Source organism: Rhinopithecus roxellana, chromosome 7 (assembly GCF_007565055.1).
Source record: "Rhinopithecus roxellana isolate Shanxi Qingling chromosome 7, ASM756505v1, whole genome shotgun sequence".
In the NCBI taxonomy this organism is placed as follows: domain Eukaryota; kingdom Metazoa; phylum Chordata; class Mammalia; order Primates; family Cercopithecidae; genus Rhinopithecus; species Rhinopithecus roxellana.
In genome coordinates this window covers 112,783,682-112,807,246 of record NC_044555.1, presented here as the reverse complement: position 1 = coordinate 112,807,246, position 23,565 = coordinate 112,783,682, and the positions used below count along the sequence as shown (strand labels likewise).

At 41.3% G+C, this 23,565-nt stretch overlaps 1 protein-coding gene and 1 non-coding gene across 4 annotated transcripts in view; both read left to right on the top strand.

Annotated features, from left to right (window-relative positions):
- The first annotated feature begins 235 nt into the window (after positions 1–235).
- The window catches only part of MCF2 (MCF.2 cell line derived transforming sequence), a 122,605-nt gene continuing 99,275 nt past the window's right edge, over positions 236–23,565 (top strand). The window contains exon 1 of one of the 3 annotated variants that reach the window (XM_010388743.1): positions 236–352. Coding sequence is in view for 1 of the 3 variants with exons in the window: in XM_010388744.1 (XP_010387046.1) it covers positions 18,528–18,648 (121 nt within the window). In the remaining 2 variants the exon portion in view is untranslated. Of the gene's footprint in view, positions 353–18,437; positions 18,649–23,565 lie in introns of those variants that run through there. The other 2 variants (XM_010388742.2, XM_010388744.1) reach the window with 2 other exon arrangements.
- On the top strand, positions 8,083–8,186 carry LOC115898914. The gene has a single exon (XR_004058564.1). It is a non-coding gene; the product is annotated as a small nucleolar RNA U13 (small nucleolar RNA).

Here is a 23,565-nt window from a genome sequence, read left to right as displayed (position 1 = left end):
TACCCAGCTTCTTCTGCATTTTGTGCAAAAGTATTTTGTTTTCAAACTGTCGGGCTAACTCTTGAGTGGGCGTTCTGTTTCTCCAGATTTGTCCTTGTAAATAAAAAAAAAAAAAATTAGGTCTCCTTCCTCTACTGTGATACAGTGTATGATTTATAATTTTGTTTCTGGATTCTACTTCAAGTCAAGGCTTCTCTACACTTTTAGTTGCTGACATCAGACTGGCTTTGAAACTTTTTTTCATGTTAAGAGCAAGAAGGCTTTTGTTCTTGGAGCAGGCAGAGAGTATTGTACATTCTTTTGGCCGAGGAAACAGAATAAGCTGTGACCGCCTTAAGGACAAACATTTGTGGTAAGGATTTCTTTACCTTAGACTAATATAAGAAATGGATTGGGGCAATGAGTGGGTCAGTCTTGGAATATTTTTATAGATAGCATCCCCCATAGCCAGTCATTTTCATTCTTGTGTTGTTTCCCCTTTTCCCCAGAATCCCCCATTTCTAGGACCAATGAGTTGCAGGACACAGTGCAGTTCTTGTAAAGGTGTATCCATCCATACAGAGTGCAATAACCTGCTTTGGGTTTCTCTGACAGTTCTTTGTCTACTGTTCGGGTTCTTCTAAAACAATTAGGATTCCCAAGTAAAGGCAGGTGGAAATTTCTCAACTCTGGATTAAAACTTCACCACTGTAAACCTGGAAGTATTAGTATAACAAATCTGGTGTGCACCTGGGCTTCACGGGATGGCTGTACCTTGGTGTGGTTCCTATGGAATCTATGGGCCCCAGTCTCTGAGCCCTATAGTGATTAGGACTTGAGAAATTGCCTTGTGAACTTGCATATGATTGGCTTATAAATTTGGACAGCAGATTATTTTCAGTGGGTAAAAGACCATTCCATTATTTGTGTCCAATTCTTTTTAAGCACGCAAATTTTCCAGACCAAGAACTACCTTGATCCCCAGAAGGTAGCCGGGGGGATGTAGACTTGGAGAGCAAAGAAAAATGGGAGGTCTTCAGGGCGATCTTCCAAAAGAATATGGTGATGTTTCTCACATTTTTTTAAAGCAGGGTCTCTAGTGAGGCAAAACCACATTTTATTCTTGCTCTATAGTGTTTATTTGTGGAGGTAGAAAGTTTCTGGAGAAGAAGTGGGACTGTTTATGTGAAGAGCCTAGAGGTCTTCTCAGAATGAAAGGGCTGGAAACTCCAACCCTTTTTCTCTCTGATAAGCAAGGTTCTTGGAAGTTGCTTGAGGGGCCCAAAAAGGTCCTAATGAAAACTCACCAAACTTGGTGAGAAAGAGGTAGAAAGGAATGGGAGCAGCTCCCTCCCAGAGCCCTGTGTCCTCATTTTTTCATCTGAGCTGGTTGCTCTCCAGGCTAGCTGTACATCTCTTTCTGAAATTCCCTTTGTCTGTGCTCCTATATCAGATCATTATTTCCTAGATTCATTGTCTTGCTCTTCGTTGATTTACTTCATCATTTTTTGGGGGGAATACATTGTCTACTAACTTCTCTATATGGGTTATAAACTTTATTAATAATAATTATTATTATGTCTGAAAATGTCTTTGACAGCCTTCATTTCTGTTTGAGAGTCTGACGCAGTATAAAATTCCAAGCTGAAAAACCTTTTCTCCCCGATTTTGTATTTATTTTTCCATTAGTTTCTAGAATCCACTGTTGCTATTGAGAAGCTCAATCATTTTGTTTCATTTTTTTTTCAACTTTAATTTTAGATAAGGGGGTAAATATGCAGATTTGTTATGTGGGAATATTACATGATGCTGAAGTTTAAAGTACAGATCCTGTCACCCTGATAGTGAGCATGGTGCCCAATAGGTGTTTTTTTTTTTTAATCCTCCCCACCTCCCTGCACCCTCTAGTAGTCCACAATATCTGTTGTTCCCATATTAATGTCCATGTGTGCTCAATGCTTAGCTCGCATTTATAAATGAGAACATGTGGTACTTGGTTTTCTGTTCCTGCACTAACTTGCTTAGAATTGGCCTCCAGCTCCATGCATGTTGCTGCAAAGAACGATTTCATTCCTTTTTAATGGCTGCCTAGTATTCCATAGAGTATATGTAGCACATTTTCTTTTCTTTTTTTTTTTTTTACTTTTATTTTTTATTTTTATTATTATACTTTAAGTTCTAGGGTACATGTGCACAACGTGCAGGTTTGTTACATATGTATACATGTGCCACATTGGTGTGCTGCACGCATTAACTCGTCGTTTACATTAGGTCTATCTCCTAATGCTATCCCTCCCCCCTCTCTCCACCCCACAACAGGCCCCGGTGTGTGATGTTCCCCTTCCTGTGTCCAAGTGTTCTCATTGTTCAATTCCCACCTATGAGTGAGAACATGCAGTGTTTGGTTTTCTGTTCTTACGATAGTTTGCTGAGAGTGATGGTTTCCAGCTGCATCCATATCCCTACAAAGGACATGAACTCATCCTTTTTTATGGCTTCTTAGTATTCCGTGGTGTATGTGTGCCACATTTTCTTAATCCAGTCTATCACTGATGGGCATTTAGGTTGGTTCCAAGTCTTTGCTGTTGTGAATAGTGCCGCAATAAACATACGTGTGCATGTGTCTTTATAGCAGCATGATTTATAATCCTTTGGGTATGTACCCAGTAATGGGATGGCTGGGTCAAATGGTATTTCTAGTTCTAGATCCTTGAGGAATCGCTACACTGTCTTCCACAATGGTTGAACTAGTTTACAGTCCCACCAACAGTGTAAAAGTGTTCCTATTTCTCCACATCCTCTCCAGCACCTGTTGTTTCCTGACTTTTTAATGATCGCCATTCTAACTGGTGTGAGATGGTATCTCATTGTGGTTTTGATTTGCATTTCTCTGATGACAAGTGATGATGAGCATTTTTTCATGTGTCTGTTGGCTGCATAAATGTCTTCTTTTGAGAAGTGTCTGTTCATATCCTTTGCCCACTTTTTGATGGGGTTGTTTTTTTTCTTGTAAGTTTGTTTGAATTCTTTGTAGGTTCTGGATATTAGCCCTTTGTCAGATGAGTAGATTGCAAACATTTTCTCCCATTCTGTAGGTTACCTGTTCACTCTGATGGTAATTTCTTTTTACTGTGCAGAAACTCTTTAGTTTAATTAGATCCCATTTGTCAATTTTGGCTTTTGTTGCCGTTGCTTTTGGTGTTTTAGACATGAAGTCCTTGCACATGCCTGTGTCCTGAATGGTATTGCCTAGGTTTTCTTCTAGGGTTTTTATGGTTTTAGGGCTAATATTTAAGTCTCTAATCCATCTTGAATTAATTTTCATATAAGGTGTAAGGAAGGGATCCAGTTTCAGCTTTCTACTTATGGCTAGCCAGTTTTCCCAGCACCATTTATTAAATAGGGAATCCTTTCCCCATTTCTTGTTTTTGTCAGGTTTGTCAAAGATCAGATGGTTATAGATGTGTGGTATTATTTCTGAGGACTCTGTTCTGTTCCATTGGTCTATATCTCTGTTTTGGTACCAGTACCATGCTGTTTTGGTTACTGTAGCCTTGTAGTATAGTTTGAAGTCAGGTAGCGTGATGCCTCCAGCTTTGTTCTTTTGGCTTTGGATTGTCTTGGCAATGCGGGCTCTTTTTTGGTTCCATATGAACTTTAAAGTAGTTTTTTCCAATTCTGTGAAGAAAGTCATTGGTAGCTTAATGGGGACGGCATTGAATCTCTAAATTACCTTGGGCAGTATGGCCATTTTCACGATATTGATTCTTCCTATCCATGAGCATGGGATGTTCTTCCATTTGTTTGTGTCCTCTTTTATTTCATTGAACAGTGGTTTGTAGTTCTTCTTGAAGAGGTCCTTTACATCCCTTGTAAGTTGGATTCCTAGGTATTTTATTCTCTTTGAAGCTATTGTGAATGGGAGCTCACTCATGATTTGGCTCCCCGTTTGTCTGTTATTGGTTTGTAAGAATACTACTGACTTTTGCACATTGGTTTTGTATCCTGAGACTTTGCTGAAGTTGTTTATCAGCTTAAAGAGATTTTGGGCTGAGACAATGGGATTTTCTAAATATACAATCATGTCATCTGCAAACAGGGACAATTTGACTTCCTCTTTTCCTAATCGAATACCCTTTATTTCTTTCTCTTGCCTGATTGCCCTGGCCAGAACTTCCAACACTAAGTTGAATAGGAGTCGTACATTTTCTTTATCCCATTTACCATTGATGGGAACCTGGGTTGATTCCATGTCTTTGCTATTGTGAACACTGCGGTGATGAACATACAAATGCATGTGTCTTTTTGGTAGAATAATTTCTTTTGGGTACATACCCAGTAATGGGATTGCTGTGTCCAGTGGCAGATTTGTTTTAAGTTCTTTCAGAAATCTCCAGGCTACTTTTCACAGTGGCTGGACTAATTTACATCTCCACCAACAGTGTATAAGTGTTTGCTTTTCTCTGCTGTCTTGCCAGCCAGCATCTGTTGTTTTTTGATTTTTTAGAAATAACCATTCTGACTGGTGTGAGATGGTATCTCATTGTGGTTTTGATTTCCTTTTCTCTGATGATTAGTGATGCTGAGTATTGTTTCATATATTTGTTGGCCACTTGTATGTCTTCTTTCGAAAAGTGTCTGTTCATGTCATTTGCCCGCTTTTTAATGGTGTTATTTGGTTTTTACTTGTTAATTTATTTAAGTTCTCTATAGATTTTGAATATTAGGACTTTGTCAGATACATAGTTTACAAATATCTTCTCCCATTCTGTAGGTTGTCTGTTTGCTCTGCTGGTAGTTTCTTTTACTGTACAGAAGCTCTTTAGTTTAATGAGGTCCCACTTATCTATTTTTGGTTTTGTTGCAATTGCTTTTAGGGACTTAGCCAAAAATTCTTTGCCAAGGCCAATGTCGAAAAGAGTATTTCCTAGGTTTTCTTCCAGGATTTCTATAGTTGGAGATCTTACATTAAAATCTTTAATCCATTTTTAGTTAATTGTTGCATATGGAGAAAGGTAGGGGTCCAGCTTCAGTCTTCTGCATATGGCTAGCCAGTTATCTCAGCACCATTTACTGAATATGGAATTGTTTACCCATTGCTTGTTTTGGTTGGCCTTGTCAAAGATTAGATGGTTGTAGCTGTACGGCTTTATTTCTGAGCTCTCTATTCTGTTCCTTTGGTCTATGTATCTGTTTTTGTACCACTACCAAGCTGTCTTTATTTGTTTGTTTTTGAGACTGAGTCTCACTCTGTCACCCAGGCTGGAGTGCAATGGCATGATCTCAGTTCACTGCAACCTCTGCCCCTGGATTCAAGCAATTCTCTTGCCTCAGTCTCCTCAGTAGCTGGAATTACAGGTCCCCGCCATGACACCTGGCTGATTTTTGTATGTTTTAGTAGAGACGGGGTTTCACCATGTTGGCCAGGCTGGTCTCAAACTCCTGACCTCAAGTGATCTGCCCACCTCAGCCTCCCAAAGTGCTGGGATTACAGGTGTGAGCCACTTTGCCCAGCCACCCAAGCTGTTTTGTTTACTGTGGCTTTATAGCATAGTTTGAAGTTGGGTAGTGTGATGCCTCCATCTTTGTTCTTTTTGCTTCAGATTGCTTTAGTTATTTGGGCCCTTTTTTGGTTCCATGTGAATTTTAGAATAGTTTTTCTTTCTAAGTCTGTGAAGAATGTGATTAGCAGTTTGATAGGAATAGCACTGAATCTGTAAATTGCTTTGGGAAGTATGGCCATTTTTATGATATTGATTCTTCCAATCCATGAGCATGGAATGTTTTTCCATTTATTTATGTCATTCCTGATTTCTTTCAGCAGTGTTTTGTAGTTCTCCTTGTAGAGACTTTTCACCTTGGTTAGGTGTATTTCTAGGTATTTCATTTTCTTTGTGGCTATCGTAGGTGGGATTGTGTTCTTTATTTTTGTTTAATTTTTCATTTCCACAGGTTATTGGGGAACGGGTGGTGTTTGGTTACATGAGTAAGTTCTTTAGTGGTGATTTGTTACATTTTGGGGACTGTGTTCTTGATTTCACTCTCAGCCTGGATGTTGTGGATACATAGAAATGATACTGATTTGTGTACATTAATTTTGTATCCTGTAACTTTACTTAAGTTGTTTATCATTTCTAGGAGCCTTTTGGCAGCATCTTTAAAATTTTTCTAAGTATAGATTCATATCATCAAGGAAAAGAGATTGTGTGACTTCTTTTCATACGTGGAGGCATCTTTCTCTTGCCTGATTGCTCTGGCTAGGACTTCCAGTACTATGTTGAATAGGAGTGGAGTGAGGGCATCCTTATCTTGTTCTGGTTCTCAAGATGAATGGTTCCACATTTTGCCCATTCGATATGATGTTTCCTGTGGGTTTGTCATAAATGGCTCTTATTATTTTGATGTATTTTTTTGATGCTTAATCTGTTGAGGGGTTTTATCATGAAGGGATGTTGGAAGTTATTGAAAGCTTTCTCTGTGCCTATTGATCCTTTGTAAGAGATTTACTTCTTTCCATCTATAAATATTTAAGTTCTCTTTCATGTCTGTAGTATACTTTAAAATTCATAAGGATGTCTATCAGTGTAGTTATTTTTGAATAATCTCATTTTGCATTTGATAGGCTCTTTTAATACAAATATTCTTGTTCTTCAGTTCCGGAAAATTTTTTTCTATTTCTTCTATTATTTCTTTGAAATATCCTTCCCAATTTTCCCTTGTGTGTATTTTTTGTTTGTTTGTTTTGTTTTGTTTTGTTTTTTTTGACAGAGTCTTGCTCTGTCACCCAGGCTGGAGTGCAATGGCACAATCTTGGCTCACTGCAACCTCCACCTCCAGGGTTTAAGCAATTCTCCTGCCTCAGCCTCCCGAGTAGCTGGGATTACAGACATCCGCCGTTATGCCCAGCTAATTTTTGTATTTTTGTAGAGATGGGGTTTCACCATGTTGGCTAGGCTGGTCTTGAACTCCTGACCTCAGGTGATCCCCCTCCTCGGCCTCCCAAAGTGCTGGGATTACAGGCATGAGCCACCGTGCCCAGCCTATCCTTTCCCATTTTCTCTGTTCTTTTTTTCTCTTGGATTCCTGTGGGATATTGGACCTCCTGAATTTATTCTTCATGTCTCTTATCTTTTTTTCTCAGTCACCACTGAGACAATTCCACTATACTTTGCTAGAAACTCAATTTCTCACTCTCAAATAACAATTTCACCCTTCCCTTATTTCCTCAAATTTTCCACACTCACTCCTCTCTCTCCTCCTGATCACTATCATCTAATGACTGCAATTCATGACTTAGAAGAGAAAGTAGATACGGGAGGTATATTAAGGCACATTACTGGGATTAACACATGTAGAAGAGTAGGGAAGAGAAGGAAGAAGGCTTTGTGACATAAGCCTCATGCAACCTTACAAGAAATTCTAAAGATTGGATAATTTGCCAGTGTGGTCCCCATTTGGGACCGGGGAACTAGCCCCTGAAACCCCAAGTTGTTCAGTCATTGAATGTGGGATGCCTTTGGAAGGGGCTATGACCTTGGCTAGGTAGCTCTTTTCAGCTGAGGCAATCCCTGAATAAGGCTGACAGCCAAAGACTTATCTGCCAGCCTTCTCAACAGATGGGGCAATAAGTCCTTCCTTCCTGAAGGAGGATCAGAAGGGCACATTACAGTGTCTACCACATCAGCTACCTGCACCTATCAGTGTTGTGCTGATATTGGCTCGAACCAGCTAGTGAGGGTCAACTCTGCACTTCCCTTCCTAACTTTGCATTCAGTGACATTGTGTTGGTAGCTTAGGACGCTTCTGTGGAAGTTTTCAAGTTTCGCCAATCTTTTTCAGGTCTAAAAGCTCTCTTTCTTTTTCTCCAATTGTTCCTTGTTCACAGTATTCCATTATTGTTTATGGATTATAATAAGGATTTGAACCTTTCAGTGTGTAACCAATTAGCATTGTTTCTAAAGTTCACTGTTCCGTGAACTACGTCTGTTTCTTTCAGAGATTTTTTCCATTTATCATTCCGTCCATATATCATCTCTTCAACTCTTAAAGGACCAGGCACTGTGTTAGGTGATGGGGACACAATAGTGAACAAAACACAAAAAGATCCTTCTTTAGTTCATAAGTGTGATGATTGGGTTTTCATGTACATGTGTGAGATATGCCTCCCTCAAGACTTGTTACAACATTGGCACATTACCCGTCTGACATGAAGGGGAAAAAAGACGTAAAAGGTTCCTGTTGTAGGTATTTTTTTCTTGTCAGAGAAAAAAACTAGTAAATATACAAATAAATACTATTATTTAAGGAAGTTGTCATTGCTGTGAATGAACAAAATTCAGTGGATGGAGCATATGGGAGTAGGGGGATGTCTGTTTTAAAGAGTAGACTGGGACTATGTCTCTGCTGTGATAGTACTTAAACAGAGACCTGGATACAATCTCCAGTGGATAGCAGGTCAGGTAAACCATTGCAGTGGGAGGCAGCCCCAGGGGTGATGGACTCTGAGAAAAGAACAAGCACTCTGTGTTCCAGGAGCACCAGGAAGGCTAGTGTGGTTGGAGCAAAGTGTACGAGGTTAAGATTGACAAAGCAGGCAGGGCCCAGATCATTTTCACTGTTTGTCCTGGTCTCCTTTTGCATTTGGTGACTTCTGTCTGTTGGGGTTCTACCCGAGAAACAAGAACTAGTAAACTTTGTACACGTATGTGTAGAATCTTACGTGTGTGCTTTACATTTGTGTATTTTTAAATTGTGTATTATATACATTATATACATGCATGTATAATCTATTGACAGAGTGAGACACACAGAGGCAGAGAAAGAAAGAGACAGAGAGAGGGTGTTTTTGTAGTAGGCAGGTGGTTATTTCAAGAAATTGATTTTCAGGATCATGGAGTGCTGGCTAGGCAAGTTTGAAATATATAAAGCAGGCCAGCAGGCTGGAAATTCTCAGGCAGGAGTTGACACTTCAGACTTGAGGCAGAATTTCTTCTCCTTCAGGGAAATTTTAGTTTTGCTGTTAAGACCTTTCAACTGATTGGATGAGCCACCCAGGTTTTCAAGGATAATCCCCTTTGTTTAAAGTCAACTGATTGTAGAAATTAATCATATATACAAAAACCTCACAGCGATGCCCAGATTAGTGTTTGATTGATTAATTATAGCCTAGCCAAGTTGACATGTAAAAGTAACCATCACGGTGACTTACCTCAAACATTTGGTGATCTTAGCCTGCCTGTTCATATTTAAAGATGACATCCAGAAAAACTGATGGGGGAGTTTATAGGAGAGGGTTGCCAACTGGAAATTATTGCTTTAGGGTGACCAAGAGGAGGTATAGAATCTTATAATGGGAAACCCGTAAATACCAGATTGGGAAGTTTTTCCCTCCAGAGGGCCTTCAGTTTCCCCAGAGAAGTCTCTACTCCCTTGGGAGGAGGGGATGTGCCATGTGTGGGTGCTGTCCTTCGATAATGGGTGGATCTGGGGAGGCAGGAGGGACTTTTCGCACATTAGAGTCCTTTAATGAATGTCACTGTTTTGGGGCATGAGCCTCACTCCTACTATTCACAGTACCTGGTGTCTCCAAATCGCAAGGCTTCCCTTTGGTCCATATTCCTTTCTGTGAGCCTATCTCCCACCTCATCCTAAGCTGGGGTTCCCTGAACATTTACTCATGACTTTGTCTACTTTTGACCTTCCAAAAATAGTGAAAATAGTGTGTTTCATCTGCCATTTCAAACTACACAGACTAATTATTGCATGAAACAGTCTTTAAACATTGAGGGGAAGGTAAGGAAGGGAGTGTCTTTCTTTGCATCCTAAAGAACCACAGTGGTTTGGGAGGGGTCTGCAATAGCAACAGCCAAAGAGCCAGTGACTGAGATGTAATACAAATGCTACAGACCTCTGGGTTTCAGCTGACTCCTAAGGCCCCTGGATCCATGGCTTGGTCTGAATATGGGTAGTGGTGGTGAAACTCTCCTCCAGCTACAATGGTATTTCAAGTCATGCCAAAATATCAGTATTCTATTAAAATGGAGCTACGGCTATCATCTTCCTCCCAATGTTATAACGTGCTGTTCCTCCTGGGGGAGGCTCAGATGAGGCTGTTCTGTCCTTCTGGATTGAGTGCCTCCAGATAGGATGATTGAGAATGAAGATTCTGGGTAGAACAAATTATCATAGGAGGGGTAGGCTCCTAAGAAAAGAAATCTGGCTTGGATGGAAAAGGAGGAAGGAAGCAGAAGGAACCTAAACCAGAGAAAAGGAAGTGGTCAGGTTAAAGGGAAAACATTGGAAATTGGGCCTAAGAACCTCCCAGCACCTATTTCTCTCCTTTCATCATCCTCCATCACAACTTCATTCTCATGTCCCCATTTTAATGCCCACACCCTATTCTAAGTTTATTCCATCAGAGTCCTCTGAAAGAAGACCAAGGACACAAACAGACTCCGAAAGAACAGATAAATGACTAGGAAACAGAAAAAGATGTTCGACCACACAAGTAACCCAGAACTAGCTATTTCAACAACAGTAAGAGGCCTTGGAAAGTCTGTCCTGAGAATACTTTCAAAATGACTGTATCTCTAGCTTGAAATTTTAATGCAAGATATTCTCTGTGCACATCCAAAGATTAGATTTCTGATAAAAATGACAATGTTCTTAGGAGAAAAAATATTTTGTTTTAAAATATCAGGGTTTCAATATTTCTATATTTAAAAAACATGGTATCTATCAACTGATGAATGAATAAACAAAATGTGGTCTAGCCATACAATGAAGTATTATTCAGCCTTAAAAAGGAATGAAATACTGATACATGCTACAGCATGGTTAAACCTGGAGAACATGCTAAGTGGAAGAATCCAAATATAAAAGCAGGATTCCATCTGCGTGAAATGTCCAGAAGAGGTAGATCCATTGAGACAGAAAATAGATTAGTGGTTTCCTAGGGCTGGTGGTGATGTGGGGCCTTAGGAAGTGACAGCTAAAGGGTACAGATTTCTTTTGGGGACGATGAGATGTTCTAAAATTAGATTATGATGGTTGTACATCTCTGTGAATATATTAAAACCATTGAATTGCACACTTTAAATGGGAGACTTGTATGGCATGTGTATTCTATCTCAATAATGCTGTTACAATAAAAAATATGATATTCTGGAATACTGGAATCCTTAAAATTGATACAGTAATTGCCAAGAGGTGAATCTATTCATGGATTGGGAGACTAGACTCTATAAGCTTTATAAGCACTAAGATTCCTTTAAGACAGAGGAAGACTGAGAATTACGGAATTTTGTTCTGGCGTAATGTTATCAAGCTACAGATCTGCAAAATTATAATTCATTGGTATGGTTGTTTTCACTTCAGAAATGCTAGGATCAGAGTCAGCCAACTTACAGTCTAGTTCTAGTTATGCTTTGGACAAACAGCACAAACTTGGGAAACTCAGCTCCTCAAAACCTCAGTCTCCTCACCTGGAAAGTGGCAATAAATAAACTGGGCCTTCCTTGTACATGTGTTGGGAGGATCAAATGAGAGGACAGATGAAAAAGTGCTTACAAACATTATGCAAATGAAGATGTATACTTATTATTAATTTTGTAATTATTAGTAGTAACAGCAACTGTATATCAAATTAAGATGGTAAACTACTCATCATGTAAAGACTTGATTCTTTAAATTTGTCTTTATATGAACTAAACAACATGTCTTACATACTAAGTCCTCGTTGTACATTTCTTATTGGTCATCGTTGCCTAAGAATATATATTTTTAAGAAATAACCAGGTCATATGTACAACTATGGACCTATAGTACAGTCTATTACCTATACTTTTATCTTCATGGGACCTATATAACCAGTCTGATAAAACCAGTTTTGTTAGGTCAAGCTGTTTAACTTGGTCATCTTTTCAGATGGCAGTCTCGAGTCCCAATTCATGTCAGTAAATATTTGATTGGGTGGCACAGAGACTCAGAAAGAGACAAGCTATTCCCATTTCATTGAGCCTGAACTTACCATGCCTAATGTGGAAAGAAGCAGGTCTAGCTAAACATTAAAGAAAGAATTGGGAAGTTATGATTCCAAACTCCTACTCCTGACTCTAATTTTGCCCCAAGCAGTTAACATTTGCATTTCCAATATATCATCATCGTTTGAGCAAGTACTCAAAGCATTTCGTAAAAGGACTGCCAACATTTACAGAAGTAGTTGTTTGCTCTACTACAAATATAATTGCATTGGAAATATTCTTAAACTTTTTACACAGCCTTTGGCCATCAGAACAGAGCAAGGATTTTTATTTTTGTTTTTATTTTGAGACAGGGTCTTGCTTTGTCACCAAGGCTAGAGTACAGTGGCACAATCGTGGTTCACTGCAGCCTCAATCCCTGACCTCCAACCGGGCTCAGGTGAGCCTCCCACTTCAGACCCCAGATTAGCTGGGACTACAGGGATACACCACCACACCTGGCTAATTTTTGTATTTTTTATAGAGACGGGGTCTCACTTTGTTGCTCAGGCTGGTCTTGAACTTCTGGGCTCAAGTGATCCAACTACTTTGACCTTCCAAAGTACTAGGATTACAGGCGTGAGCCACCGCGTCTGGCCCAGAGCAAGTTTTAAAGGAGCTACTTCTTTTAAAGCACAGCAGAAATCATATTTACTTCTGAAACAATGTTTTCTTTGGAAAGGAAAGTTTTGGCCTTTAAAATGGCAAGAAATTGAAGATCTATAAATGGAAACATATAAGAATAAAATTTCTGAGGAATTTCCTGAGAAGGGATAAACATTAAGTCAATGTCAGGGCCTGGGTTCAGGTCAATTCATTGATCAGTCTCTTTGGGCTTACTTAGCTGAGGGTGTCAAAATGACTCCCTTGCATTTAACATACTTTTCAGGATTTTTACATACATCTAAGAAGGCTCCATGATGCCAATCTGGAGTTAGATTATAATGTATTAGTCATAACGTATTAGTTTGGATTCTTTTGGTTGCAAATGATAGAACCCCAACTGTAAGCTAGTTTAAGCACAAAAGAAAATGTATTGATCTATGTAAGTGAAAAATCTAGTGGGTGGATATTTCTTCAGTCATGGCTGGATCCAGATGTTCAAATAATATCATTAGGAATCTGTTTATATGTATCAGCCCTGTTTTCATGATACTGGTTTCATTTTCAGGCAGCCTGTCTTTGCAGCCTTAGGCTTACCTCATCTTTGTAACGAACAATTCAGTGAAGATAATTTCTACCTTTCATTGGTTCTAGAAATTCCTGGAATTGTGTATCATTGCTTCAAACTTATCACAGTGGCCATGGGGACAGAATACGCTGATTTATTTGGCCTGGACTACCCTCCTGCCCTGAAGTGGGGGTTTGCTGGAAGTCTCATCTGTGTCACATGGATTTAGAATGGAACAGGGACTCTCCATAGGAATGTTGAAGTACATAGATGCCAACTAGGCAGGCAAAAACTACCAATGTCCCCTGCATACATGGCAAAGAACCTAATGTGTGAAACTTGATACAGTCCTTTATATAATCATAAGTAATTTATATAAATTGTGAAGTTGCTATTATCTTTATTCTACAAATGAGGAGTTTTCATTTGGTAACCCCCTCACATGTCAATAGACTTCCTGAATTCTGTAGAACCTCTCAAAATCAAAGGTAGTAAGGATATTTTTAATTTTATTGCCTACTTCCATTTTCAGCATTTCAGACGTTCTGGTTTCTCAAAACCTATGCCTAATTTACTATAATGAAATAATATTCCAGGCCAAGGTGGGCAGATTACTTGAGGACAGGAGTTTGAGACTAGCCTGGCGAACATGGCGAAACCCCATCTCTACTAAAAAAAAATAGAAAAATTAGCCAGGCATGGTGGCGTGCAACTGTAATCTCACCTACTTGGGAGGCTGAGGCACGAGGATCGCTTGAGCCCAGGTGGTGGAGGCTGCAGTGAGCTGAGATTGAGCCACTGTACTCCAGTACTCCAGACTCTGTCTTAAACAAAAATAAAAGACTGTCTCAAACAAAAAGAAAAGAAAAGAAGAGAAGAGAAGGGAGGGAGGGAGGGAGGGAGGGAGGGAGGAAGGAAGGAAGGAAGGAAGGAAGGAAGGAAGGAAGGAAGGAAGGAAGGAAGGAAGGAAGGAAGGAAGGAAGGAAAAAGAAAAGGAAAGAAAGAAAAGAAAGAGAAAAAGAAAGAAAAGAAAGGAAGGAAGGAAGGAAGGAAAAAAGAAAAAAGAAAAAGAAAGAAAGAAAAGAGAAAGAAAGAAAGAGAAAAGAAAGAAAAGGAAGGAAAGAAGGAAGGAAGGAAGGAAGGAAAGAAGGAAGGAAGGGTATTCCCTGTTACTCAAATTCCCTGTGTCCTACTCAGGAGGGGTAAGATTTAGGCAAATGGTGTAACACCTTACTACATCACATTAGAGAGAGAAATTTGGTATAAGGCTGGTTTATCCTTAGACTTCATCCAAGGGCATTAATGAAATAATACCAAAGGGCCTTATTTCCGAAAGAGTTAGTTACATTGTAAGGCCCCAAAGACTGCATTATAAAGTAATGTAGATGAATCTGAATGTGCTATGCAAATTAAAGACTGAGTTACAGCTATGCGTCTTTTTCTTCAGACCTGAAAAACCCTGAGATTAGTGTTCTTTCCAATAAGGGTCGGCAGTAAAATTAAGACTGATGTTCACTCATTGTCACTTTATTCACCCATTCAGGTAACCCACATTTTGAGGGCCTACTATACGCCAAGCCCTGGAAGACAGTGCCTAATAAGACATTTCTCCTGGCATCAAGGGCCTCAGAGTATTTCTGAATGGTAGACCTGCAAACAATTGCAACACATGCTAAGAATCAGCTTGAGAAAGGTAGGATGAACAGGCATGAAAGAAGGTGTTTGGTTCAGGGAGTCTAGCAAAGCTTCAGAGAAGAGGTAATTATTTTCAATGACTGCATAATTAATGATTTTATGGATGACACAGAAGGAGCTCATGTGAGCTTTGGCTTTCTCTCCCTCTCTCATATTTGGCTATCATCTATCCATCCACTCAATGTTTTTTCCAGCATTCTTTCAATGCTTATAGATGGCACGTAGTTGAAATTATACTGCATATTCATCTTGCATGCAGATAAGTCAATCAACATAAGGTCATGATCATTTTCTCATGTTCTTAAAAATCCTTCAATAATTTCATTTTAAAAATTAGACTTTTTAAGATAATTCTAGATTCATAAGCAGCTGTAAGAAATAATACACAGAGGCTGGGCGTGATGGCTCATGCTTGTAATCCCAGCACTTTGGGAGGCCAAGTTGGGCGGATCACCTTAGGTCAGGAGTTCGAGACCAGCTTGGCCAACATGACAAAACCCCATCTCTACTAAAAATACAAAAATTAGCCGGTGTGGTGGCGTGCACCTGTAATCCCAGCTACTCAGGAGGCTGAGGCATCAGAATTGCTTGAACCCAGGAGGCAGAGGTTGCAGTGAGCCGAGATCGTGCCACTGCACTCCAGCCTGGATGACAGAGCAAGACTCCATCTCAAGAAAAAAAAAAGAAATAATATAGAGAGATCCTGTATCCCCTTTACCACGTTTCCTCCAATGGTAACATCTTGCAAAACCATAGTACAATATCACAAGCAGAATATTGGCATTGATAGAATCAAGATACAGAACAGTTCCATCACTACAAGGAATGCCATTTTTAATAATTGATATGCTTAACAATCCATTTTATGCACTTACAGATAAAAAATCCATAAAATCCATTATGGATAGTGGATTTATGGATATCCATTTATGGATGTATCATAATTTATTATCCTGCTATTGTTTGATGTGTGGGTTGTTTACAATTTGGGGCTATAATTAATAATGCTTTGCATATAAACTTTTGTCAAAAACCTCTAATTATTTCTGTAGGCGAGATCCTCAAGTATGTACATTTTAAGGTTCACAATTTGTTGAAGAGACTATTCTTTCTCCATTGAATTGTCTTGGCACCATGGTCACAAATAATTTACCTTAGATGCAAGGGTTTTCTCTGGATTCGCAGTTCTATTCTATTGATCTGTAAGTCTATCATTATATTAGTATCACACTGTTTTGTTTATTGCAGCTTTGTAGTAAGGTTTTAAATCAGGAAGTGTGAGTCCTCTTTTTTTTTTTTTTTTTTTTTAAGATTGTTTTGGCTATTCTGGATCCCTTGAAGGATATTATATTTTTGGTTACCTTATTTCTTTGTAAATAACCTCCCATTTGTGATTTGACTTTTGTTTATGTTTTTAATTATACAGAAGTTTAAAATTTTTCCTTTTAGATTTTTGTATTTTTTACATATGTAGAAAACATTCTTTTACCTTGTTAAGTTTCTAATAGCTTTCTAAACCTAAAGTTATTTTTCCATTTATTTCCTTCTTTTTAAAAAAAGGAGTTACAAAAATAACAGTTGCTCACTGTAAAAAGTTTAACATACTTATTAAGCAAAAAACATGAGATTTCTCCTATAACCAAGTGCTTTCCAATTTCACTTTACAGAGATCAACACTGTTAGCAGTTTGTATCCTTCCCAATCATTTTCTATCCCCATACATACGTATAGTGTTTAAAATAAGGGATCAAACAATAAATATTGTTTTGCATCTTACTTTTTTACACTTGACAACATAGCAGGGCATCTGTCCATATGCAGATCAATCTCATATTTTTAAATTATGCTATGGAAAGTCTTTCCCATTGTTAGATTTTAAAAATGTCTTCCTAGGTTGTTATTTAGAACTTTTATAGACTACCCCTCATTTGTGTCTTATTTATTTTTAACTTATTTTACAACAACTGCCACATTAGTAGAATTCTTAATGTCATCCTATCCACAGTAGTGCGGAAATTTTAACTGGTTGCTCCTCTACCCTCTGCACACATTCAAGAGAGAGGCTGGCAAACGCTCTGCCTGGTTGACTTAACACATTCAAATAGCTTACACATTCAGATAAAAATATATAAATCAACTCCCAGAAGTTGAAAATGCAAGGCTAGGGGAAGAGGTGTGTGCTTGTAGCGGGGACGTGTGTGTGTGTGTGTGTGTGTGTTCCTCCCCTACTCACTCTGCCTTTTGCACTTACCTACCCCCACTTTCCTCGGGTATAAATTGGTGATTGCTCATGAGAGATCTACTTGGAATGATTGGCCTGTATAATATTAGTCCACTCTCCCGCCAGAAAATTTTGAAAAGGATAAGTATTAAAGAAAAAAAGTGACATGTGGCATTTGCAATTCCCATCAGGACTTTTAAGTATTAGAGCAAAATTGGGGCGAAACCCTATGGCATTAGCTGGGCTTCAGACACACATTTTTTTAAAAATGCTAACACCCCAGGCCTCTCCTCAGCCGGCTACTGCTTCACAAGCAGGGCTCCCTCAGGTCCTGCATACCCCTTTCCTTCCAGGCACTGTGGAGCTCCATCTTCCCTTAGCCCAGTCCCTGAGGGCTTTGGGTTCAGGGCAAGGAAGGAGCTCTAGCTCCTTTCGTTTTCCATTTGGCTTCTTAAACGGGGTGCCTCCTCTTGCCTTTCCATGTTCTCGTGTCCTCTCTAAAGCGTGTCAAGTCTCTCATGCCCATGGCAGATGGCAGCTCAAGTGTCTAACGGGGGCTTGGCATTTGGGACCTGAAGGGCGTGGGACTTGGCATATCCAAAGACCGAGATCAGAGTATGTCTCTGTGTTTGTTTGCATCCTCGGAGGACATATTTCGGCTTCAGCACAGGGCCTTTCAGACTATTCAGGGCTCGTATCCTCTTGGGGCAAAGACAGCAGCACTGACTGGGCGGCCTGCATGTGCTCACACAGTGTAACTCCCTGGCGCCGTCTTTGCCCAGGTGGATACTGGCCAGGATGCTAAGGAACCGCCAAGACTTGCATGAGTTGCCATGAGAGAGCGAGGCTGGGCTGTCTCTCCCACCACAGGTGCTAACCTAGGCTGGCCTTTCGTCCCTCGAAAATGGGCATCTCTGCAGAAATTCTCCCTTTTGGCTCCTTGCGTCCCTCCTCCACAGCCCCCGCCTCCTTTCATTCACCGGTGGCTAAGCGGGGGCGTGGGTGTGCGCACCCGGGGAGAGTTGCCCTCGCAGCGGCGTGGCCAGAGCGCTCCGCCGGAGCCCCAAACTCCTAACAAGTTCCCGGACTCTGCCCACGCGGAGCTCTCAGGTCCCTGTGCCTCTGTTCCTACTAGGGGGGCTCCGGAGGACTGGCGGCTGCGGCGCGGCTGGGCTGAGCCGGGTCAGGGGCTGTACCCCTCCGGCAGTGCCTGAGCGAGCAGCGGCGGCGCCCGGGTCAGAGCTGGGCAGCTGCTGGCTGGAGTAGCGGCCCTGCCCGGGACTCCAGCGTGAGGATGGCAGCGGCAGGGGCCCGGCCCCACCTGGGTTCGCCGAGGCGGGCGGCCAGGCACATACCCCAAGCTGCCGCTTCGGCGCCGTGGACCCCAGTGTCGTGCGGCAGGATCCCAGGCCTGCCCCAGAACCCAGACGGCTGCACTTTCATGCCGATAGCCCAGGCGATCCCTCTGCAGGTGGACATGGCCATGGCCCTGCAGCGCGTGAGGATTGCCGAGAAGTACGGGAGGAACTACCTCTGCCTCCTGCAAGCAGTCTTCGTGGCAGGTAAGTCCCATCCTCTCATCTCCTCCCTGGCGGCCTCTGGCTCGCTTGCCCTTCTTCTCACCTGCTGCCTCCCCAGCCCGCCCGGCTTTTCTTTATTTTCCAGTCCACACCCCTCCCCGCGCGCACTTTGTTTTCCAGTCCACACACCGCCCTCCGCCCACCGCGCGCGCACACACTTTCCTGCTGTAGTGGCGCTCCCAGTCACGAACTCGCTGGGTCATCCGTTCTCTGTTCCTCTGGCCAGCTGCCGCGCTGCGGGCGTACAGCTCTGGTCTCAACTCGGACACTGCAGGAGGACTGTGGGAAAGTGCAGGAAGCGGTATGAGAATGTCTCTGCCATTGCTGGTTCTGGTCTTCTATCCCCTTCTCACCGACTTTGATGCGTCCCCGGAGAAGTGGGAATAGAGTGTATCTTCCAACACTGCATCTCACACAGCAGAACCCAACCTCCTTGAGGAGTGCACTTCCCTTGTCATATTCCCTGAAGTTGAAAAAGCAATGTTTTTTGTTTTTGTTTTTCCCATAACGCATGTGGAGGAAACCAAGTCAAAAAGGCACTCGGGTTCCGGGTTCTGAAACCAGCAGCTGGCCGTGGCAGGACAGGTGGGGGAGTAGTTGTAGGGAAACAGCTGCTGCCACTGACTTGGGCTTTGCACCCAGAAAAGCTCATCTTTTCATCTTGGTCCATGAGCTTCTTGCTTCCCTACAAAGGCAGAAGCTCTTGTTTCTCTGGAAGGACAAACAAAAGCAAAGTCAAGTAACTCACAAAGTCTTTACGGCCACTGCCATGGTTTGATTAAGGGGAGTGAGTGGGGTAACATGGACTTGGTCACTTGCCAGTAGTGATACACTCAGATTTAGCAAGCTGAAGTTGCCCAGTTTTGGGGTTGATGCAACAGGGAGGATGCTGCAGGCTGTGGGACTGCGTTCCTATGGGGCCATTCTTACTGGGGCACGGGGGCAGCCTCAGAACAAAGTGCAACTCTGGGACCTGAAGTTCAGCCAGAGCTTTTCAGAGGAGTCTGCAAGGTGCTGCAATTGATGTGCGCGCCTTCCTGTGCGCCCAAGGTAGTTTTGACTTACTAGGTTCTAGGCCTTGCAGTGGAAGTTTTGGTATTCAAAAAATAGACTTGGTGGCAATTTCCCACAAATCAGATAGCCAAAACACATGTTCCAAATATACCTCCTTATTCAGTGCTATCCACAAATCTAAAGGAGGCCATGCAAACATCTTCAGGTAGACCAGAGGAAATTAATTCAAGGCTGTGGTCTACGCATCTTCATCAAGCAGAACTCTTTGGTCTTGCTTGTTTTGTTTTGAGCTGGTCAATATTATTTTCTATATGTAATAAATCATTAAGGGGAATGTGGTGATGGCGCACAAACGAGTTCAGGTCTTAAGAGCAATTTAAATGATTTTTGGAGACTACAAAAAAATCTTGCTGAAACATTCTGTGCAGTACAGTGGAAAGTACTTTGCGTTTTGTTCTCATTTACCTTCTGCATCGTCCTGGGAGCTGAAAAAAAACAAAAACAACAACAACAACAACAACAACAACAACAACAAAACTCCGTTGGAGGGATGCATGCTTAATCACAAAGGTCAAATTAGTTATGCTATGAAATGTAAGTTGACATTTTTACTGCTAGTGATTTCTCTTATTTCTAGAGTTGTGTGATGTTTCATCTGTTCACACTTTTGAAGGCTCCTACATGTTGACAGGCCCCCATTCCTGTGGCATTACAATTGCCGTAACACCTAAAGGACACCAGTTGCTGTGCTGTGTTTTTACCTGGGCCTGCAGTACTTTTGTACGTTTTCAGCATTTGCCCTGGAAGGGATTTGTAGCCATGCGATTAGCGTACACACTGTAATACAACAATTTTAAATGTAAATGGATTTCATATACTTCGAAGCCATTTGTATATTAAAATATGTTTACAAAGTTTTTCACTGTGGTAAATAACTTTCTGAACAATCACTTGAAAAATGACCATTTATGGATTGCTGAGGCCCAGAAATTACGCTACAGTGTAATAAGGTAATGACATATGTGTGTGCAGAATCTTCCTTGGGGCAGCCAGAAGAGGAAATGATTGGCTTCGCTTAGGGAGTTAGGGGAAGACTTGATGGAGAGAGTGATGCATGAGTTGAATCTTGAGAGAAGCACACAAATGTCCAGCTGGACAGCGGGTGGCAATTGAATGTGGTAGGGATAGGTGGCGTTAATGGTATTCCAGGCAAGGAAATAAGATGTGCAAAGACAAGCAGAGAGAGGAGAGCAGAGTAGGTCTGGGGAATTGTAAATACCTTGTAAATGACTGGAGTGTAAAATATGGGGGGTAAAGGAGAGAGAGAAATTTGGAGAGGTAGGCAGGGGGCTCATAAGGCATGTTGAATGGTTCTACTTTATTTCCAGAGCAATCGGAAGCCATTGGAGTGTTGTAAGCAGGGCAATAGAGAAAGTTGCTGCATATCGTACAGGTGGTGCACTGCAAAAGCCCTAGTGCCTCCACTGACACAGACCACGGTGTGGTCTGTGTCATGATGCGCTTACTAGGGCTGTACAGTGCACAGTATGCACAGTGGTCAGCAGAAGCTATGAATGTTAGAACCTTTTGCTTTCACAAAGATCACTCAAGTTGTGTGGAGGATTCAGTGTGTGGCTTATGCAGTGGAGAGGAAGAAGACTGGAGATAAAGTGACTAGTTAGAACCCAGTTGAAGTAAGCTGGCTCTGAGTGAATAGAGGCTTGGACTGTCACTTCTGGGGATGGGGAGAAGGGGAGAAGTCTGAGAGGAATTGAGAGGGTAGAATTGATTTGGCTTGGTGACTAGTTGTGGTGTTTGAGGGGCAGGGAGGAGACTAGGTTAATTTCAGGTTTCTGGTTAGGGTGACTGGAAAGAGATACCATTAACACAGGGAATGGAAGAGGTAGTTTGATTTTCAATTGTGGGTATGTGGTTTCTGTGGAACATTCAGGTAGAGCTGACCAACGGGTCTGCCGCTGGGAAGAAGTAAATGTTATTTCTTACTCTCATCGATATGGTTCATTAAACGTCTCCTGGCACTGAAGTTCTTTCCTTAAATCTACTTCTCCCTGGGCTATATTGATAACTCAGCAAGTCTAGTACAGAAGTAGGCACACATTTATTATAAAATTACCTTTCAAACTTGTTATTTATATTTTCCCTCACACATTTCTTTACCTGATGATGAAAAAAAATGAAAAAAAAGACACGTCTCGTATTCATCACAGGAGGAAAGAATGTAAGCTATACTGATCTAATGTAACCTCAGATAACTTGCATAAGTAGTTGTGAAAACCTGTTCACTGCAAATTTTACTCATCAGAGTTTATAGCTCAGGGAGATATGTAAATCACAACAGAATTTATTCAATGTGCATTCCAGTATAGTAGGAAGATGTATTTCAACCATGACGGGTCATCTATTAGGCCACACTATACTGTGAGTGTTCCACGTAACTGATTTTTCTGGGTAACTGAGGTTCAACACTTTTAGTGCCTGACTTTTTCCCCTTAAAATATGTATCCATTTTGGATGAGAAGCTTTTCAAAAGTACTGTTTACCTTCCTGATCCCTGAACCTGGAAATCATTGCATCCTTTTTTGATGGGTTAAGATTGTCCTTATAATAGCATTAGTTCTTTCAATACGCTGTATTCAGGGCTGCCTCGGGGCTCCTAAACTGTGGAGGGCTATTTGTCCCTATACTAAATGGGCACAGATTGTTCTGCTTTTTAATTTTCAATGCCTGACTCTTCCCTCCTAACTTTTCCATAGATTTCCTCTCTGTTAGCTGATATTTTTTGCTGCTGTGATTTAACTGTTTCTACTAGCCAGTTGTTATTGCCTAATTCTCCATGCCCCCTCCTCCATGGCCCTTTCTGAGTATTATGAACTAGGGAACAAGATAATCACACTTGTTCAAACTGTGTGAAAAGTGTAATAGACCATGGGTAGGCCTGTGGGGAGTCTACTTCAACTAATGTATATGAGCTTTAGTACATGGACTCTGTGATATCTATTCCAATTGCAAAACATCTTTTTCTTTTCTTTCTAGTTCTTTTGCGTGTTTTGGAGGGTCGATGCAGTTAAATAAGTTATCGGTAAAATCTATGTTCTCCTGCTAATTGAGGTATTATAAACATGTGAAATTGTAATATTGTACTTCCTTGTAAAACAAACAAGTGTGTTCAGAATCTATCAGCAAATCCACATGCTTTTTATCCACTGCATTTCTCAGACATGCCTGTGCTTGGCACCAGAAGGCGCTTCTTTCTTAAAATTTGCCTCCAGGTTTGAAAGCAAGTGTCCCTGTCTCTGCTCAGCATCTTCTTAAGCAAGCACCCTCTGAAGGCTCAATAAACAACTTGCACCTTACCTGCTCTAGGGCAGAAGCAGAGGCCAGTCCCATGAGGAGAGATGCCTTCTATCTGATGGCTGACAAGGCCAGTGCCTCTTTCTATTGCTTCAAGGTCTTGTTCCAGAGACAGTTCGTTCCTGGCCAGAGGCCAGTGTCACAGCAGTTCCATTTATTTTTTCACCCAAACTTCCCCTCATTGTGTGTTTATGGCGGATTTAAGAATCTGAGAGGCTTCTTGTTACTTTCAGCACTGGGAAGATGCCATTGAGCTAAATCCTGAAGGAGGTAGGAAGTGAACCACCAGCGATAACGGGGGGAGAGTGTTTCAAGAAGAGGGGGCAGTCAGTGGAAAGGCCTCGAGACAAGAGCGTGCTGACAAGTTCAAGGAACAAGAAAGAGACTGGTATGGCTGAAGCAGAGTGAGTGTTTGCATATGTGTGTGTGTGTGTGTGTGTGCGCGCGTGTGTGTGTGCATGCGCACACACGCATGTGTGCCCGCATGAGATGAAGCCATAGATGTAATAAAGT